At 34.4% G+C, this 20382-nt stretch overlaps 1 protein-coding gene across 8 annotated transcripts in view; it reads right to left on the reverse strand.

The window, feature by feature from the left end:
- The window catches only part of ppfia2 (PTPRF interacting protein alpha 2), a 169341-nt gene that overhangs the window by 109150 nt on the left and 39809 nt on the right, over positions 1-20382 (reverse strand). For 7 of the 8 annotated variants that reach the window (XM_042742459.1, XM_042742485.1, XM_042742480.1 and 4 more), the window contains one exon: positions 15880-16137. In XM_042742459.1, coding sequence (XP_042598393.1) covers positions 15880-16128 — 249 coding nt within the window. In that variant the 5' untranslated portion in view covers positions 16129-16137. The remainder of the gene's footprint in view (positions 1-15879; positions 16138-20382) is intronic. The other variant, XM_042742465.1, reaches the window with a different exon arrangement.

A 20382-nucleotide genomic window follows, 5' to 3' on the forward strand; every position in this document is an offset into this window, starting at 1 on the left:
AGTAACTCACCAAAGCCAAATTTAAGGTATTCCGGTATTTACATTTATGATCTAGTATTTATGATCTTTGATGTTACTTTTGATCAAATTAACGTTCACTTGCTATATAAAAGCATTAATTTCTTTAAAATAAATAAATAAATAAATAGTTTACGGACCACAAATTTTTAAACAAGAGTGTACAAAACATTTATGAATAAAAAAAAAAAAGAAAAAAAAAAAAGTTTATTTAGAATCAGAAGCAAGACATGGAAAGCCCAGGAAACAGCGTTCACGGGTCCCTCCTTAATCTGAAAGATCTTCAGATGCTTTTTGACTTGCTAAGCAAAGGGTGGGTTACATCTATGCAAACATCCAAACCCCCAAAACACACACATATAATGAATGGACACACATTAAAACATCCAAATAAGAACCTACAGAGACAAACAATGATTAACCTCCAGAATTAGAAACTGTTCTGAGCTCATTGCTGTGGGGGACCCTTGAGATGTGCCTTCTGCCATCATTACATCCCACCCTTCCTAAATGACTGCAGAGCTTCTTCATGCGCTCACATCTTTCACTTCATTCCTCTCTCCATCGAATGACTTAATTAAATCTCAAAACAAAATTATTACCATTAATGATACGTCTCATATCAGCCACTACAGGAGCCTTCTGAGAAACAAGATGATGCCTTGATTATTCATGCTGCTTTTCCAATTTTCTGAGGTTTTATTTATACTAATTTATTTGAATGATACTTTTGCGCATGGAAATCTATGGAAACCCTATTTTGATTCGGACAACTGGCATTGTAACTTCCAATCACTCTGAGAAACATGGGTCAGATTCACAAAAAATCGTCTCAAGAAGGAGGTTACGAAATGTCTTACGTTAAAAGACGATGAATAAGATGAGATAAAAAAAAAGAGTAAGAATGTTACTGTGGATTTTTTGAAAAATTCTTAAAACTTTTTCGTAAGAAGAAAATGGCAGGCATTGGAGCAGAATTTATGAAAATCTTCTTAAGAAAGAATTGAAGAGATATCAAAAAATCTGCTGAAAATGTACTCACCGTCAGGTCATCCAAGAAGTAGATGAGTTTGTTCCTTCATAGCAAAAGATTTGGGGAAATGTAGCATTACATCACTTGCTCCCCAATGGATGCACTGCAGTGAATGGGTGCCGTCAGAATGAGAGTCCAAACAGCTGATAAATACATCACAATAATCCACACCACTCCAGTCAACCAATGAATGTCTTGTGAAGTGAAAAGCTTTGTGTTTGTAAGAAACAAATAGATCAAGACATTTTAAACTGTTAGTTCTGGCCAAAATATGAGTCCATAATCCATAATAACACTTCCTCCAGTGAAAACTTCAATCCTCTGTTGTCCTCTCACTTCAAAATCCACTGACATATTAGTATAGGACTGTTTTGCACCATTTTTGCTTGTAAATTGTGCTTGATCTGTGCATATTTCTCTCCTAAATCAGACTTAACTACTTTTTGACATTACAAGACAGTAGTGGATAGACTGGAGACATGTCTATTAACTTGGACTCTCATTCTGACGGCACCCATTCACTGCAGAGGATCCATTGATGCAATCATACATTTCTCCAAATCTGTTCAGATGAAGAAACAAACTAATCTACATCTTGGATGGCTTGAGGTTGAATAAATATTCCAATGTCATTGAGTGTACCAGATTTACAACATACTGTATGTGCGTGAAAAGATGGGCTGTCGATTAAAAAGCCAAGCACAGAGAGGACACGTCTTCATCTTGAGAGACTCCATTACTGTGACAAACTTATGTGGGAAAGTTCTAGGACTTCATTTCCATTTTTAGTGGGACGTTGCCGCATATTTATTTCATCAAAAGGAATCCCCCTGCTGTATCTCCGCCCCACTTGAATAGAGTAATAGAGGTGAATAAAACAAGATTCATCTGTCTCTTTCCTGTGCTGCACTTCCAGCATACATCTGTGAACACAGCTGCAGGCACATTCACAAAATCACTGGCTGCATCCAAATTCCTATACTGAATATGACAGGGTGCCTTTTAAACATGTACGATTTAGCATAAGGGACATCTTTCTTTCATGAATACAGAAGGTTCTAAACTTGAATGTATTGTTTTTGCATACTGTGATAAGCAGATAAGTACATTTATTTGCAAGCAGGCAGCTTCTGTCTAATATATGCACAAGCAAAAAGGGTTAACCAACAGTCATCCCCATGCTGCTGACTTGTAAATGAGAAAATGAGAGTTTCAGCACAGGGAAGACTGTGATGTGCTGTAAGATCTGTCTACAGCCATGGGCACCTTCACCCAGAAACAGAATGAGAGGCCTGCCTGACAGCTAAATATCAGACATGTTTATTTATATCCTCCACTTGTTTTAAGGCATTGACTTTGTATCTGCTTTTCCGGGGGTTTGGTTTTGTCATATCAGTCTTATTCAGTGACAACTGTCTGTTGATGCAAAGCAGAGGCTACTGTTATTATTGGATGACAATGAGATAAATAAGAATATTAGTACATGTGAGTGTGCTTATTTGACAAATGTAGAAGATAATGAGGAAGAACTGATACTGCATACCATACATTACCGTTCAAAATAGTGTTGGTAAGATTTGTTGATGTTTTTGAAAGAGGTCTCTCATGCTCACCAAGCCTGCATTTATATAATCAAAAATACAGTAAAAACAACATTATTGTGAAATATTACAAGTTAAAATACTTTCTGTTTTAATATATTTTAAAATATAATTTATTGTTATTTTCAGCTGCTATATCACCAGTCTTAAGTGTAACACGATCCTTCAGAAATCATTCTAATATGCTAATTTGGTGCTAAAGCAGCATTTATTATTATTATCAATGTTGAAAATAATTGTGCTGCTTAATATTTTTGTGGAAACAGTGTATTTTTTATTATTATTATTCATTTATTTTTTTAGGATTCTTTGATGAATAGAAAGTTCAGAGAAACAGCATTTTTTGCCAGAAATATTTTCTAATAATGTAAAAGTCTTTACTCACTTTTGATCAATTTAATGTGATTTTACTTAAAGAGCAGGTCATACGGTATTTTAAAGTGTCTTAATATTGTGTTGGAGTCCCCTAAAAAAGGTTTAAATACATTTAAAGTCAGAAAACATTGTAATTTTCTCCAAAAATACATTGAATATTAGAATCATTTTTCAATGATTTTGAAATGATTCGTTCGAAGCAGTTCTGAGCTTACGGTCTGTAAACTCCTCCCTTCCATAAGACTATGCTCTGATTGGTCAGCTGGCCAAGCCTGTTGTGATTGGTCTTTCTGTATAAAATGTGTGTCAGAAACTAAACACCAATTACCATAATTTATTTTTTTCTCCAGTGAGTAATGTCCAGTGAGGCTGAAAACACAGCATCTTCTCGACATGATGCAAACAAAGTAACTAGCGGAAGTGTTTGTGGGCAGTTCAGACTCTGTTTGTATTTCATGGGCAGGTGGGGATTATGCAAATGTGATACTTTGTGATGTATATAGGTAACAGGCAGAAGATTCGAAAATATGACAACTCGTTAAGGTGGTTTAGAGTCGACTTTCTTTTGAGAGACAGTATCATTATTTATTATGCACTCTTTTGATTTACAACTTTGCAGACGGTTTACATTGAAGGATAGCTATACGTTACAAACTGCAAAAAATATATATTTTTCGAAAACCCCATATGACCTGCTCTTTAATAAAAGTAATAATTGGTTTCTTTAAAAATGACCCCAAGACCTCTGAATAGTAGAGCAAATATGGAGGAGTGGCATTTACAAAATTAATTTACTTTATTTATAGCATTTAAAACTATTTAATTTAGGTTTAAAATATTGTTGAAGGTAAATAATAATAATAAAAATTATATGTTAAATAAAATATTCCATAGTTTTTACAGAATAATTTTGTAAAAAATACAGAAAAATGTAAAAACGTTTACAGAACAAGCTGTAGATTTTACAGTATAAAACTGTAATATACAAACAAGAAAATTTAAATGTAAACTAGTAAATTCAACAACACACGCTGCTACTAAAATCTGTTTTGTACCTTTAACATTTACTGACAACCAACAAAATAATGCAGGTGGTAAAAGAGAAAGTCACATGATGAATCAAAGCTCATCACAACAGCTTTTACACAAGATGAAGTATATACTAATGTACAGAAATTGCACAAAAAATTGAGTCATTCACACGAAACACCATCATAGTAACACATGACACTTAAATAATGCAATAAACATTTATTAAACAACAGAAGATGTAAAATAAAACCCAAATGTACATAACTGATAACAAAAACTGTCAAAAAAACAAGATTCTTCAACCGAAATACCTGGGAATTCTGGGAATATCAGTTTACAGTTTTTGACTGTCAATTATACGTTGATTTGTTATTTTTTTACTTCTAGAAACTGTACAACTAACAATAAATTACTGTTAAATTACATGAAATGTCAGGTTAAATCTTTTACAGTTTTTCTCTGTATATAGTATGGGAACTTACTGTTAACCAATTAACAGTTTTGTTTTTGTTTGTTTTTTAACCCCAGGCATTTTAACAATATTTTACAGTTAAAAATACACCTTTTTTTTGCGTGTAAATAAATCTAGCATTTCATGACTGAAAAAAGCAAATAAAAGTATTTGACGCAAATAATTTTTTGTTTGTTTGTTTTTGCATTTTCTGCAACATGCCTGTATCGTAATTTTAAAAACTAAATGTGACATTCACATTCACACACTTTAGGTTGCACTCCTCCTCCTCCTCCTCCTTCATAGATATGAGACGCAAGAGCATAATAAGGCAGCTTAATAGACACAAGAGCACAATAAGGCTGATCACCACTACAACCATCTTACTTGCATTAACGTTTCCGAAACAGCCCCTCAGAACGCCACCTTTCTAAAGACCAATCAATATTTACACTTCTCAAGGAAGAATTCATTAAATTCATAGAGACGGCAGAAGCAGCCACAAACAACTCCCTTATCTGAAGTAATACATTTGAATAAATCAATAGCTAATGTCACAATGAAAATAAACGTAATCCCACATAAACCTCTTTACCTGTACGCCACCTGTGCACCAGCAGGGGAATTACAATCAGTCCCTCGTAGAGGTCGTTTTTAAAGGTTACAGGTTGTAATGATTAGGTGGGGGTCTGCAGCCGGAGGGGTGGCAGCGGACGACTAGTGCAGGGGTGTTACCTTTGCGCTTGAATGTACGAGTCTAACAGCTGTGCCCGCTGTGGGTGGGCAGAAGTCCTGGCGATAAAGAGAGACAGGCTGTAATTATCACAACACAGGGGCTCAGGGAGAAACGAGGAGAGAGTGGGGAAGAACAAAGAGAGACAGACAAGCTCAGTAGCCAAAGACATGAATGCTAACTGAGTATGTATCACAACTATCTGGAGTCAAGCCCCTTGCTGTGATCAGGGAAAGATCATGTATGAATAATTCAGGAAAAATCCCTGAATAAGTATTAAGGCATGCTAGATCTGATCCCTTCAGTGCTACTTTTCAAACCAATGGGCTGGGTAACGAGTTTGATGAACAAGAGTTCAACCATACAGCTAATACTGAAAGAGCAGAGAAAGAAAAAACAAACAAAGAAAAACACATCTGGAATTCACTCATATCACTACTAAATCTAGTATTTAGGCAATCAGCATTATGAAATGAGACTTTTATATGCGTTGTGTGCTAAAATAATAACCACAAAGCAAAATTAAGTTGTGTTCACACTTAAATCAATTCTAATTTGTTCTCAAATCTGATGTTTAAGAGTGAATATCTACATCAGTTGGCATGGTAAGGATGTAATCATCAATTCCAAGAGATTTTCTTCAACAACTAAAGCCTTGTTCAGACTAGAATGACTCCCAAATCGGTTTAATTTTTTGTGATTAAAAAAAAAAATCATAATAAAAAAAAAAACAATCAGATCATGACAAACCTGATATAAACTTACTGAAAGTATTGAATGTATTAGAAAGTTCATCCAAAAAATCTAAATTCTGAAAATTCTTACTCTTTCTAATTCTTTGTTCCAGATCTGTATATATTTTATTTCTTTGGAACACAAAAAAAACATTCTGAATAATGATAGGGTTCAAATAACATTTTCACCCCATTGACACCCCAATTTTCTCTTTCAAAAGTTATGTACTTATATATAAAGCATTATTTTCTTTGAAGGGCATTAAAAGTGTGGCAATAAGGGCAGCAGAAGCTGTTAAAAGCTTAATATTGGTGCATGTTTGAAAGACAGTATGCAGCCTTCAAAACAGCTGTAGGGATTAAGGAATTTTAAACATTCCTCTGTTCTTTTAATCCTAGCTTGTATGGCAATAACAGCCAAATAAATCCAACATTATGAATCTGTTCATGTTTATAGACTAAATTCAATCCATTTCCACTGGTTTTATGGCTTTGTGGCTCTCGTAACACTCCTGATGTTAGGTTTCGCAGTGCCAAATGGTCAGAAAGAGCAACAGTATTGAAACACAGATGGCTGCTTGACTGAAAACTGTACCTGTTTGAATCTCCCGTTGTTACTTAAGCATTCCAAGCAGACTGTTTGTGACATCACCATCTATTTATGGCACCGAAGTGAGGCAGTCAGAAGTTAAAAGGTATCCATTAACGGCCAGCTGCGCGCACAAAACATCAGCTCCCTTTCTATGTCTGTGAATCAGTACTTCTATGCTATTCATAGACCGGACATGGCTGATTTGATTAGAAGCACTTTGAGACTGATCAAATGTGTAACGCTATGGCCTCTGTCGATTACATCACCATTCATTTATACAACAAATCCCTAATTAGCCTAAATAGAGAGCTTTCAAGAATCTTTACGATCTTGAAGCATTAGCCATTAATCCATACGTCACATTACACGTTATTACTATGTTATAAATAGGTAATAACCAATTAATAGACTATAAATAGTAAAATAGTAGCACATGCTGCAATATAAAAACATTAATTCGGCTTGTAATGGTGAAAGGAGTCAGTACAATGACGTCAAGACTTCCTACTCTGCCAAGAAGGTCAGATTTCCCAACACATCCAAGTAGCTAAATGGATGTTAAATGTAATCATAACACAATATTCTACATCATTCACTGTTCAAATGGTCAATATGTCTGGTTAGACATCCTAAAGGCTTTATTAAGCCACCATATATTAAATCTAAATCACTGCTAAACCTATGAGTCACGCTCATTAAAGGTGGCACACAGACTGCTGATGTCATTGAGGGCTTAGAGCCAATCAGTTGATGGTAACTGCAGAATCTTTCCTTATAAGGCACACAAATCAACTTTCAAGTAAATGCATCATTATATGGGCATACCCTACCCAATTTCCACCCAGTAACCTTCTATATCAGTTTACAAGATTGTAAACCATCTGTTTCCAGATGCACTGGGCTAATGGACCTATTTGCTCACATACAGGGATGTAAAGCACTTGAGTAGTTGCACTCCACTGCTACAGGCTACTTGAAGGGATAGTACATCTAAAAATGAAAACTCATTTATTTACTCACCATCATGTTTTTCCAAACTAATATGAACTTGCATTGCACTCATTCATACTGTATGAGTGGCCAACTGATAAGAAAATGAAGTAGGGAATGTAGATGTCAGTGTCTATGTTGGTCCTTGCCCAAGTTTCTATTTTAATAAGCGCTGTCGATATGTGGACATTGAAAGACAGACAGCTTCTTACTGCATTAAATATAAAACATACTGTAAAAGCAGGAGTTACAAGAATGGATGACAAATAAAAAGGAACAACATGAGTTATTTTTCTCAGGAACGAGTAGGAACATAACATTATAAAGAACTGTATTTGTTATTTATGTAAGAATATACTCTATACATGTGTTTGGAATGTATTAGGACTGCTTTATTAATGAGGTTAAACTGTTCTCAGGCCAAGATATGTTTCATAACTGTCAGGTTGAGGCAACCTGTCATACACACTACCATTCAAAAGTTTAGGGTCAGCTGGAATTATTTATTTATATAAATGTATAATCTTATTCAGTAAGAGCACATTAAATTGAGCAGAAGTGATGTATGGTATTATTTTTTTAGAGCACATTAAGTTGTGTTGTTTTGAGATTTTTTTTTATAATAGATTGTAAAAAACAAAAAAACAAAAAAAGATTTACATTTTCCACAAAAAATAAATAAATAAATAAATAAATTAATTAAATTGTGTCAAAACTTGTGAGCATATTAGGATTATTTGTGTTTTTTGTGAAAAATAATCTTGTTAATATTAGGGTTATTATTCACAGGGACAAATTAATAAGATATATTTTAAAATATATTAAAGTAGAAAGCAGTTTTTTTATTATTATAATAATATTTCACAATTTTTACTGTATTTTTTGGGGCTATGAGAGACTTCTTTAAAAAACGTAAAAAAAAAAAAAAAAAAAAAAAAAAAACTATCCAATTCAAACGTTTAAACAGTAGTGTAAATAACTAATTACAATTTAACCTGTCCAAAACAAAGATTTGAAATAAAATAAAATAAAAAAATAAATTCAAATAAAATAAAATTAAAATTAAATTAACCTTCTAAGGGACACTGTAATTTATAAATGACTCAATCAATAAAATTTAATTTTTGTAATGTCATACGACATCCCCTTCAACCAGTAAAATTAAAATGTGCTTCATATTTTTGGCAACAAGGTAGGAAAGGAGACATTAGTACATGTTAGCTCACATACTCTCAAGGCACCATATGTGAGCTAATTTTCGACTAGAAAAGACTTATAAATTCATTTTTTTTTTTTTTTAAATATAATCAAATATCCAAATGTTTTTTCCAAAGTCTTTGTCATTTCTAATGCACATTTTATAAAAACAATAACTAAAAGACCAAAAAAGATGTCCTTCATGCATAACTGACTTAGTCTTTTAATGGTATGCAAATTATCTGTAGCTTGCACTATTGCTCAGCACTGGAATACAGAATAATAGCCTTTATGCATGTGTTTTACGTTGATGTTTGTACGTTTTTTGGAAGACAGAAAGGCAAATCTGTACCTACTTCACAAGGTATTGATGATAGTGATAGGAGAGCATCAGAAAATGAGAATGAAGAAGAAATTGAGGATCAAGAAGGGCAGTGACCAAGAATTTAAGAATAAGTTGTTGTGGAATCAAACATTTGGGTACGTTATTGTATGCTAGTTTGGAGGATGTGGTCCGAACAACAACCAGAAGTCAGGAAAGATTACATTTACATTTATGCATTTAGCAGACGCTTTTATCCAAAGCGACTTACAGTGCATTCAGGCTATACAGTACGTGTGTTCCCTGGGTATTGAACCCACAACCTTCTGCGCTGTTAACGCAATGCTCTACCACTGAGCCACAGGAAAAGATGCTCAAAAAATGATAACTGCAAGTGAAAATCTAGTTACATGCGGAATGTGTGAGGTACACTGAAAAAGAAGAATCTTGCTAATTTGCACTTGATAATTGATAACTTATTTGAAATTCTAAGATGAATATAATGTCAAAGTTGTTTTAATGCTTTTAAAAATATCAGTTTCTAGGCAGCAAAATTGCATCTGAATTTGTGTCAAGTTTTAGACATTTTCACAAGTGAATTCCAAATCAAATATAGCAGCAGAAGAAGAAATTGAATGTTCAAAAAGATTTTTAATGGTTTTTTTTTAAAACAGTAAGACCTTTTCACTTCTTCTCAGATAGTGAAAAAACATTTGATTTGTGTGTTTGCCAAAAATAGTTTACCCTAATGGGACAAAGTCAGTTATAAATGACAGAAATTTAATTAAATTATACATTTATAAATTAAATTTAATTTAACTGTATTTTTTTCACATCCACAACCACAAAATCTTTTATCCTTTTATCCTGTGTTTGTTTTTTCAGTTTTTTTTTTTTCCCCAGTTGCCCATACTTTGACATTTTGAGCAATTACATGGCACAACTCGATGTGTCATTCATGCATTAAAACATGACAAAATTTACATGGAAATGTAGGAACTCAACACAAAACAACATTTAGACAAATACCAAGTATGACATTATGGTTTTTCCTCAACCCCTGTGGATTTATCTTTCTCTCAGTCTCTTCCTGTAGCATGAAGTGTTCATGTGGCCTAAGGGTCGAGTGAAGTAGGGCACAAACAATAACTGACTCACATCGAATCATGTGCTGCCATGGAGGAAACCAGCTGACTGCACGAGCCCAGAGGACGGGAAGAGAACAAGACAGAAGCAAGGAGGGAAAGAGAATGCGAGAGATAAGAAGAATTTGTTCATGTGCTTTGTCACTTAATCATCTGACTTTCCACAAGCCCATCAAAACCTCCCCATATCCTAATGGTACATTCCATGACTACACAACCCTGCGCACTGATTGGACGGTAGGAGACTGAATGATGATAACTGAGGATGACGTATTTGAATTATGATGGGGGATTCAGTAAATTGACATGTTGTGTCTCTCTAATGACTCAGTTGCTGATGAATGCAACAGGACCATTACACCACACCAATACCGTTCTGCTACAAAACGCCACTTTTAACCATCCAATCAATTCTTGATAGATAAAACTGAGTCCTGCCCTGTATTTCACACTGATATTTAGTTTCAATCAGAAATGGTTTAATTTACCAAAGTAAAAATGTGTAGACAATGCTGTCATCATGAAATGAAAATTCACCTTATGTATTTTCTAAATGCCTGTTCCAGATCTTTTTGTAAACTATGTATCCATAGATATGTTTCCCTTTTTAAAAATAAAATGATTTGACCTCATAATGTTTAATCAAAATCTCATAACTAGACCTTTTGGTGAAAATGACAGACTTCACTGTAAAGTACAGTGTGATTAATATCCGGCCTTATTTGCAACATCTACATCTCAAAATCCAATTAACAACCAATGCATACCTTCTTCAAAAATAAAGGTTTTTTTTATTACATCTATGGTACCATGAAGAACCTTAAACCAATTCCATTGGACAAAAGGTTCTTTACAGTGGAAAAGGGTTATTAAAATTTTGTGGTTGGACAAAATAATGTGAAAACCTTGGAAATAGGCACTTTTTCCTTATTAAGGTGTTTTATCACCATGTGGCTTTAATACAACTTCCAACCTTCTTAGAATAGACTCATACAACTTTTGAATTTCTCCAGTGGGATGATGTCTATAACATCTGCCAATTGCTTCAGATATGCTGGAGGAGAGAATCTTCTTCTCACTCTTCTCTCCAAAACTGTCCACAATGGTTTGATAATATTCAAGTTACGTGGTTGAGCTGGCCAGGGCAGATGTTGAAGTTCATCGTGGTGCTCCATCTGTCCAGGTTTTACCACCTATTTTCGAATTTAGCACTAGTGTTAGTGAATAACTGCAATTGCAGCTCTTTCATGGATGGTGGCTTTGTGAAGCTCTCTCTGGTTGTTTTTGTGGAGTCTTCAAGGTGAATATTAGAGCTTGGTGTTGATTTGACTCCTTCTTAGTGTTTGCTTGTTTGAAGGTCCCTAATATTCACTTTTGGTTTTCAACGACTATTGTTCCTTTTTTTTTCTTCTTGCCATGCTTTGTGCATAATCAAAGAGTATTGTTCTTAAAACGTAAAAAAAAGAAAATAAAATGGGCTAATAAGGTTGGGCTAATAATCATGCACACTCATGATTTACCCTTTTTAGAACTCTGACAAGTCACCTATTTCTCACAAGGCTTTTAATAAACACTGCTGAACACAAATTATACTACATCGATATACAACCTATAACAGGGTTATTCAAATCTTACCCTCGAGGGCCAGTGCACTGCAGAGTTTAGCTCCAACCCTGATCAAACACACCTGAGCATACTAAACAGTGTCTTCAGGATCATTAGAAAATAACAGGTAGGTGAGTTTGATCAGGGTTGGGGCTAAACTCTGCAGTGCACTGGCCCTCGAGGGTAAGATCTGAATAACCCTGACCTAGAATATAGACAAATACAATGAAAAATAATTGCGACTTTTTTTTTCACTATACCTTTCACAAATTATATTAACCTCAATAATGGGGGGGGGGGGGTTCTGAGGAACCCAAAATGGCTCTTCAATGGAATCAGTGCAAAAAAAATAAACTTTTGGAACCTTATTTTTAAGACTGAAGTCCCCACTCTAAATTTTTTACAGAAGAAAAGATCTGCCGCTACTTTCATTTCATCATGACTTTATCCTAAGGCAAAAAAACCAAAAAAACAACCTGTATTTAGCATATTTGTTCGCCTATTTTAAAAAAATGCATTCTGCACATGAACTGACATTTCGGCACAAGGCAAATATCAAAACATGCCATCAACATTATGCATTCAGTCCAACACGGTCACTTGCAAAGAGCGAAATCCTTCAAGAAAAAACCTGCTCCTACTGACAGTTACAGAGGGATGGTGCAGCATTATGAGTAGCTGGAGGGTACTCTAGTAAAGTCGAACCAACAATTGAATTTGCTTTTTATGTGTTTGTTTTAATTGGACAATGAAGGGTAACAATGGGTATTCTGAGTTTGGACCCACGACCCTTCCTTTCTCTCGTTCTCTTAAACTTGTTGACCCAGACTCAAAGGTGGCATTGATGTGTGCACACCACTTTGGTCTGATGAGAAAGCAGAACTGAACCGCACAGACAGAGGACAGGAGTCTATGAGACAAACCGAAACAGCAACACAGGACATAAAAAAAACAGGTGAATCTAGACAGCTGTTTAACCCCAGCGCCAAAAACACCCTTACAGGGATCTTAATTTAGTTTTCTGTGACTCTGTCCTGTCTGTCTGACCCTGTGACTTTAAGACTACGGGTGAAAAAAGGTAAAAACAGTCATTTTGATTATATGTTATGAGCTGCAATTCAACTCTGATTGGCAAATGTGTAAATACACTTCAGCTTTTAAAGACTAAAGCACAGCTGGTAAATTGAGCAGTTACTTAAAAGGACCTATCAATAGTAATTATTGTGTTTTAGTATAATGCAGACTATAAATGACCAGAACTTTAGTGTTCTTGTTAAAGTCGCAATGATTAAAAGTTATTAAAAGTTGTGTCCTGGTTCTTAGCATAACAGTTAAAGGTTTGCTTTGAGAGTTGTTGCTCATGTTAAGAAGGACGCAAGATATTACCGTGCATGATATCATCACAGTCTGACCCCCAGGGCATCTTGGGGGAATACGGCTGCCATTCAGATCTCAGTTTTGAACGTTAAGGTGTGTGTGCGAGAGAGAGAAAGAGGTATCAGCTTTATATCAGACAGCCAATAGCTACAATCATGTGGCTAAAACCAGGCCACTTCCTCTCCGCATCACTCCACCTTCCATCTACTTCCTCCCCACTTTCCTGTCTCTCCTCCTCTTCTTCTGCAGCCGAGTTCACCCCGCAGCGATAATTCAGCCTATTTCATCTCCCTGCTCATCAGAGCCCAGATTTAACGCACAGTCTAAACCGCGAGCCCAAACCTCAGATGTTGTCAAACGCTAAATGAGGTCAAAACGTTGTTTCAGAAATGGTCCGCATGTCTGCTCACTGTGGATCACATTCAGACAACCTGTTTACATTACCATCTACAAAACAAAGCTGTGTAGAGGAAGGAAAGTCTCTGTTTGTTTGGTTTTGTATTGTAGTACAAGATAATATTAGATAATATAAAAGGCAGTCAGCCAATCACAATGCAGAAAAGTTGTTGCCACGTCTCAAGTGATGTGAACTGAATTATCTTGTTTTCCCCTCATATTCATAGCCACGCTCCAGCAGCTCAATGAGAACACAATGAGCTCAAAGGAGGTATGAAAAGCCACTGCAAAACCAGAATTAAAAATAAATTAATTAATTAAATAACCCATTGAGAAAAGCTATGAATAAGCTGATATTTAACTTATCAACTAAACAAAAGCCTGCATCTATCATGCAATTAGTGTAAACTGTGTAAAGTGGCCATTACAAACACCATCAAACAATCACTGTGAATAACATCTATTTCAATGCCATTTAAAAAACATTAGCGGACACTGTTCACGGTTTCTCAATTACAACAGCTCATAATAACATGGCTTTCCTGCTGTTACGCATCTTCAGAATTATTCCGCCAAAGAGCCTCGTAAAGCATTAGCATGGAGTTGATGTGGCAAAGGATAATAAAGCGCTGCCACACTAATTAATGAAGTTGTTCGCATGCATGTAAGGTCTGGATTGAGAGAAGTTACATCTCATTTAAAATGTGATCAGTAAACAGTGTGTATGAGTACCGTCATGACACAAAGACAATCAATACATTGTTATCGCCCCCGTCGGTCTACAACGCCATTCTTTTCGTAAAATAAGTATGTAGTGCTGGACAGTAAAACAGCAAGAAATCAGTCACGTGCTAATGTCTGTAATTCACATGATTATTATTTTTTTAAATAGTACATGACTTTTTATGTTCTTGTATCATTGTTTACTTACCGTCACATTGTTCCAAACCTTTCCAAAACGTACATTCTTTTGTAGAACACAAAAGATGTCGTGAACAGCACACACTGCTATAAATTGAAAGCATATGGTAAGCGAAAGCAACAGATTGCGTTTGAATAAGATTTCACATAAAATTGCTGTAAGGCTTCAAAAAAAACCTATGGACCACTTTTATGGGGTTTTATGGTGCTTTTTAACGTGTTTTTTTAAGTTTATCAGCTTCGTTGTATATGAATGAGTTGTGTAGAGAATTGTTCAGTGTGTATATTTCTTCAAAACGTCTCTTTCTCTAAAGAAGAAAAATAAAGTCACACCGGTTTGGTACAGAAATGACAACAGACTGTTCATTGTGGGGAGAACAATCCCTGATCCCAGTGATACTGGAAATTCAGCGTTGCCATCATCTGAATAAATGACATTTAAAAAAATGTATTCAACTAAAAAACTGTTATTTGAAATTGTGTTTATATTTCACATTTTTACTGGTTTTACTATATTTTTGATCAAATAAATGCAACCTTGGTGAACGTGAGTGACTCTCAAAAACATTTTAAAAAAACTGTACAGACCCTAGAGCTGCATGATATATTGAATATAAGAGATATTTTCTCAACAATCAAATAATCAATATAAAATGACACAATACTGTAAAAATCAACACTCAAATCAACAACACCCCTTTTTCATAATGTTAAACATGCACTCCGTGGCCCTCGGTACAGCAAGCAGTGCTAAAACCGTGTCTCCACCAGGAACAAGTGAGAACTACCACACAACAAAACCTTCTTTTACTCTCCGCCAGGTCCATAGAGACTTCTGGAAGGAGAACGGTAAGGACTTGTGACTAGATTTACTGACACACTTTTCCTTTGAGTGTCGAGCTAATCTGGTTTTTAGTCGTGATTACGTAAGCCATCACTTTTTCCTGTGTCTCTGGGTAATAGTATCGCAGCTGAGAACTGCGCTTGGTGATGTTTAGTCCTCTTTGTTCGGGAGGAGAGACTTGGTGTCACCAGTTTCAGCTGCTGCAGTCACACATGGCCAGCTGTGACATTCACATATTTTCCACAGTCTCTCAGCTGTGGAAAAATTTACCGAAATTCTCAGCAAAGTTACGAGACTGAAATTAACATTTATCATTTCTTTCCACGACACCACTGGTACTCAGATATCCTTATCGGGAAAATGATGTCTAAGCTTAAGAGTTTTCTTCTTGTTAAAAAGGGAGGTTTTAAATTGGAACAAGCTGATATGTGGACCAGACTTTTTGCCTAAAGTCAGAAGTATGGATATATGAGTTCATTAATCAAGAGCACAGTTTGGGTGTAGTTGTCGTACCTGTGGCAGTGCGGAGCTGAGCTGACGCTGCAGTGAGTCCCGGTCATAGATGACGTCCTGCAGGTGCTGCTGGGCGAGGGCCAGGCTTTCTTGTGTCTCTCTCAGGGTGTCCAACAGACGGTCTCTCTCGTCAAGCATGTTCACCATCAACTGCTCAAAATGGGAGTCAGGGTCGGAGGCGCTGCTCTGGGAGCCACGCTGGCTCATCGCCGTGTCCTCGCTGATCGTGGGCATCACTTCGCACATCATCTTCACCTGCTGAAAGAGGATGCATGCAATGAAAATATCTTTAAAACTGCTTTGAAACAGTGCTATATAAATACATTTAACTAGTCCTAATAAATGCAGCCTTAGGAAGCACTTCTTTCAACCCCACACTTTTGAACAGTATGATATTATCAACACTTTATGCACATAAACATACTTCTTTTGTCTGTCAATTCCTTTGTGTCTTTAACTGCTCGGAGCATCTGCGAGAAGACAGCATGTAGACTGTATCTACATACTGTACAGTAGTGTCGATGTGTGTCTGCTGGTGTTAGACTCAAAGCTGTTAGAGGTAGGGGAGACGAGCATTAAAAACACACGGGGCCACAGAGCACCACGCCTGGGCTGTGATGATACAACACAGGCGGAGCAGGTGGAGGAATCTCCTGGCAAGGATGAGATGTGTTTATGCCTGTTTACAACAGAGTGAGTGGAGAAAGAACAGATGAACAGAGAAAGACAAAGTCTTGGAAGTAAATCTTGTATGTGTAAGTGTATAAATATATTTTCGATTTACCAGAGACACGAACATATGCCAGCTCAATTCACTGACCAGGTGTCTCAGGTCCGGTTAATATTATTAACCATATAAAAAACGAATCAGTCTGAATAGTGTTGTAAAGTATATGTGTATGTCATGGGAGGGTGAGCTTCCTGAAGTCTAGATTTCATGCTTGTGCTGTTTACTGGGCCAGAATGCATCATTTCCTCTTTTGCTTATGTAACAGGGTGCTCTACAGCTGTGTAGTACCATCTCCTGCAGCACCATGACCCAATACAAACCAAAACCACCACCTGTGCCATTCATCTCAGGTGGCTTATTACTCTTACTGAGGATGGCAACAACGTAACCACATTTTCAAGATTAGGAGTGTGTAAAGATGTGTGTGTGTGGCATTTGTGGAAAAAGAGGAGCAATTTTCTCAAGAAGTAAGAAAAAATACAATTTTTCAAAAAAAAAATTTTTTATATATATATAATATGTATGAAAGTTGAAAAGTATGTATGTATGAAAGTCTGCGCTTTTTGAAACTTGGAAAACATTACTATTTTTAATGTTTTTGAAAGAAGTTTCTTCTGCTCATCAAGCCTGCATTTATTTGATCAAAAATACAGAAAAAAATGTAATATTGTGATATATTATTACAATTTTAAATTAATTGTTTTTTAAATTTATTATACTTTAAATTATCATTTATTTCTGTGATGCCAGAGCTGAATTTTTAGGATCATTAACACATGATCCTTTTAGAAATCATTCTAATATGATGATTCATTATCAAAGTTGGAAAAACAGTTCTGCTGCTTAATATTTTTTCAGAACATGTGATACGACTTTTTTTTAGGATACTTTGATGAAAAAAAAAAAAAAAAAAAAAAAAAGAAGCTATGTATTTAAAATATAAATATTTTGTAACAACAATATACACTAATGGTCAGTAATTTGGGGTCAGTATTTTTTTTTCTTTGTTTTTTTAAAATAAAATCAATACTTTTATTCAGCAAGGATGTGTTAAATTGATAAAAAGTGATAGTAAAGAAAATATATTATTAGAATATATATTATTAGAATTTTTTTTTTATTTTGAATAAATGCAGTTCTTTTTAACCTTTTATTCATCAAATATATTAGACAGCAGAACTGTTTCCAACACTCATAATAAATCAGAATATTAGAATGATTTCTAAATGATCATGTGATAGACTGGATGTTACATGTGACACTGAAGGCTGGAGTAATGATGCTGAAAATTCAGATTTGCATCACAGGAATAAATTATTTTTTAAAAGTATATTCACATAGCAAACTATTATTTTAAGTTGAAATAATATTTCACAATATTACTGTTTTTTCTGTATTTTTGATCCAATAAATGCAGGCTTGATGAGCAGAAGAAACTTCTTTCAAAAACATTAAAAATAGTAATGTTTCCAAACTCTTGAACTGTACTGTGTGTGTGTGGTGTGTGTGTGTGTGTGTGTGGGTTTATATATATATATATATATATATATATATTATATATATATATATATATATATATTTATAAAATAATTAAAAAATAATTAAAAAATAAAAGATTTAAAAATGTATATAATAAGTGTTATTTTAGTATTATTTGTATATTTTTACAGCATTTAATATTTTATGTTAGCTTTTATTTTCTATATTTTCAGTCTTCATTTTAATTTTAGTTCAGTTATTTTAAGCTTTAGTAATTTTAGCAATTCAACTCCATTTCAGTTAGATGACAAGGCAGCATTTCTAATTTTCAAATTTCAAGTTAAATATTTATTTTATTTCAGCTTATTTTATTTCAATAAACAAATGATTTTAATAGTTTTAATTTTAGGTAAAAAATAAAATAAAATAAAATAAAATAAAATAAAATAAAATAAAATAAAATAAAATAAAATAAAATAAAATAAAATAAAATAAAATAAAAGGAAGAAGTGTGAAAAATAGTCGTGAGATAAGGAAGAGCCTCCACGTCACTGTGACTGGCTGATTATCCTGTCAATTACATAATGGCCACCTATTATGTTCACAACAGCTCAGAAAATCCATGAGTGGTTAAACTTGTGGAAATGGATGGACTAATTACAGAGTTTACAAATCACCCACTCGGAAATCCCCTCTTTCAGTTTAAATTTAAACGAACCTGAAATGACTTGAAATAATCTGTAAATGAGCCCTCATGCATCTGAAAGCACCTCTCATATCTGTCTCGTTTGCAGTCTAACGTAGCGACTGTTCTTGAGGTAGTTATTGGGATACTTATAGCTGATCAATTTGAAATTTACTTCACCAAATGGAACTGCAAAACTAATAACTATTTCTAAATAATTATTACTTTAAATTTAAACATGATTTTACTTTCTTATAGTATACACATTTAAACATACAAAAAGTCTATTTCATCTTCTTAACAGAAGACATATGGTCTACAATCTGACTTTTTCCATGTTTACAGATAGTAGGCTTACAAGTCCATCCTAAGCTGGCTGTCACTGGCAATGGGCCTGCAGACACCATGCAAACAGGCTGTTAGCCAGAGTCCCACCATCTCCCAGCTAGCCACTAACTGCTAACTTTAAACCCACAAACACTCTGGGCAGTGGCCAGCTTTCTCTTTCCAACCAAGCATACGAAAGCCCTGAAGCAGCCTGGAAAAGTCAGATCTTTTTGTCCTGCTGTTGTAAATAAAGAGACAATTCAGAAGACAAATGAATGTTTAAAGGTCTGTCACGAGTAAGACCACATCTAAGTTTCTCATAAACTGCAGCTGGGTATCAAAACGCTTGACCAATGTCACTTAGATAACAAATGATTATAGCAATAAGCTTAAGACCTCACATAAGTTGGCTGCTACTTCAAAAATAAAATGTTATTTTATAAAATGTAAACACTGAAGCAATGAGAATAACTCAAAACTGAAACAAATACCATTGTCCTAACAAGCTGCTTAATTAAAATTTAATAAACTTAATTATTCAGGGGAACAATCACCCTTTTGAGCAAATAACTAGAGAAGTGCACCCAGTTTAGACATTTACTGATTCTGCAAAAAGTCATAAAAAATAATAAAATAAAGCAAAATAAATATTATTTATTATAATAATTATAGTATTATTTATAGTATATTATAGTAAAAATGTATATAATATAATATAATATAATATAATATAATATAATATAATATAATATAATATAATATAATAAAAATGTTAGAATATTATAAATATTTTCATTTTTTTATTACTTTATTAGTTACTAATTATTTTATTTCAGTTATTTGCCAAGGCAACGTTTCCATTTTTTTAAGTTTAAGTATTTATGTTTTTCCATCTAATATATTATATTTTATATTCAATTAACAAATTATTTTTTAAAGTTTGTTAACAATAACAACACTGGAGATAGTGTGACTGGCTGATTATCTTGTCGACTACATAATGCACTCCTACCATGTTTGCAACTGTTCCGAAAATCTATTCAGTGGTGGGTAAAGATGGACTAATTACAAATTTAACAACTCACCTACTCGGAAATGACCACTTTCGGTCATGTACAAATAAAAGAAACCTGAAATGACTTGAAATTATTTGTAAATGAGCCCTCAGGCATCTGGAAGCACCTTCTCATCTCTGTTGCAGTCTAACATGGAGGTAATTATTGGGATATTGATAGTTGATCAATACAAAACAAATCACCAACACTCCTCACCCCTGGCCCTT

Source organism: Cyprinus carpio, chromosome A4, assembly GCF_018340385.1.
Source record: "Cyprinus carpio isolate SPL01 chromosome A4, ASM1834038v1, whole genome shotgun sequence".
In the NCBI taxonomy this organism is placed as follows: Eukaryota; Metazoa; Chordata; class Actinopteri; order Cypriniformes; family Cyprinidae; genus Cyprinus; species Cyprinus carpio.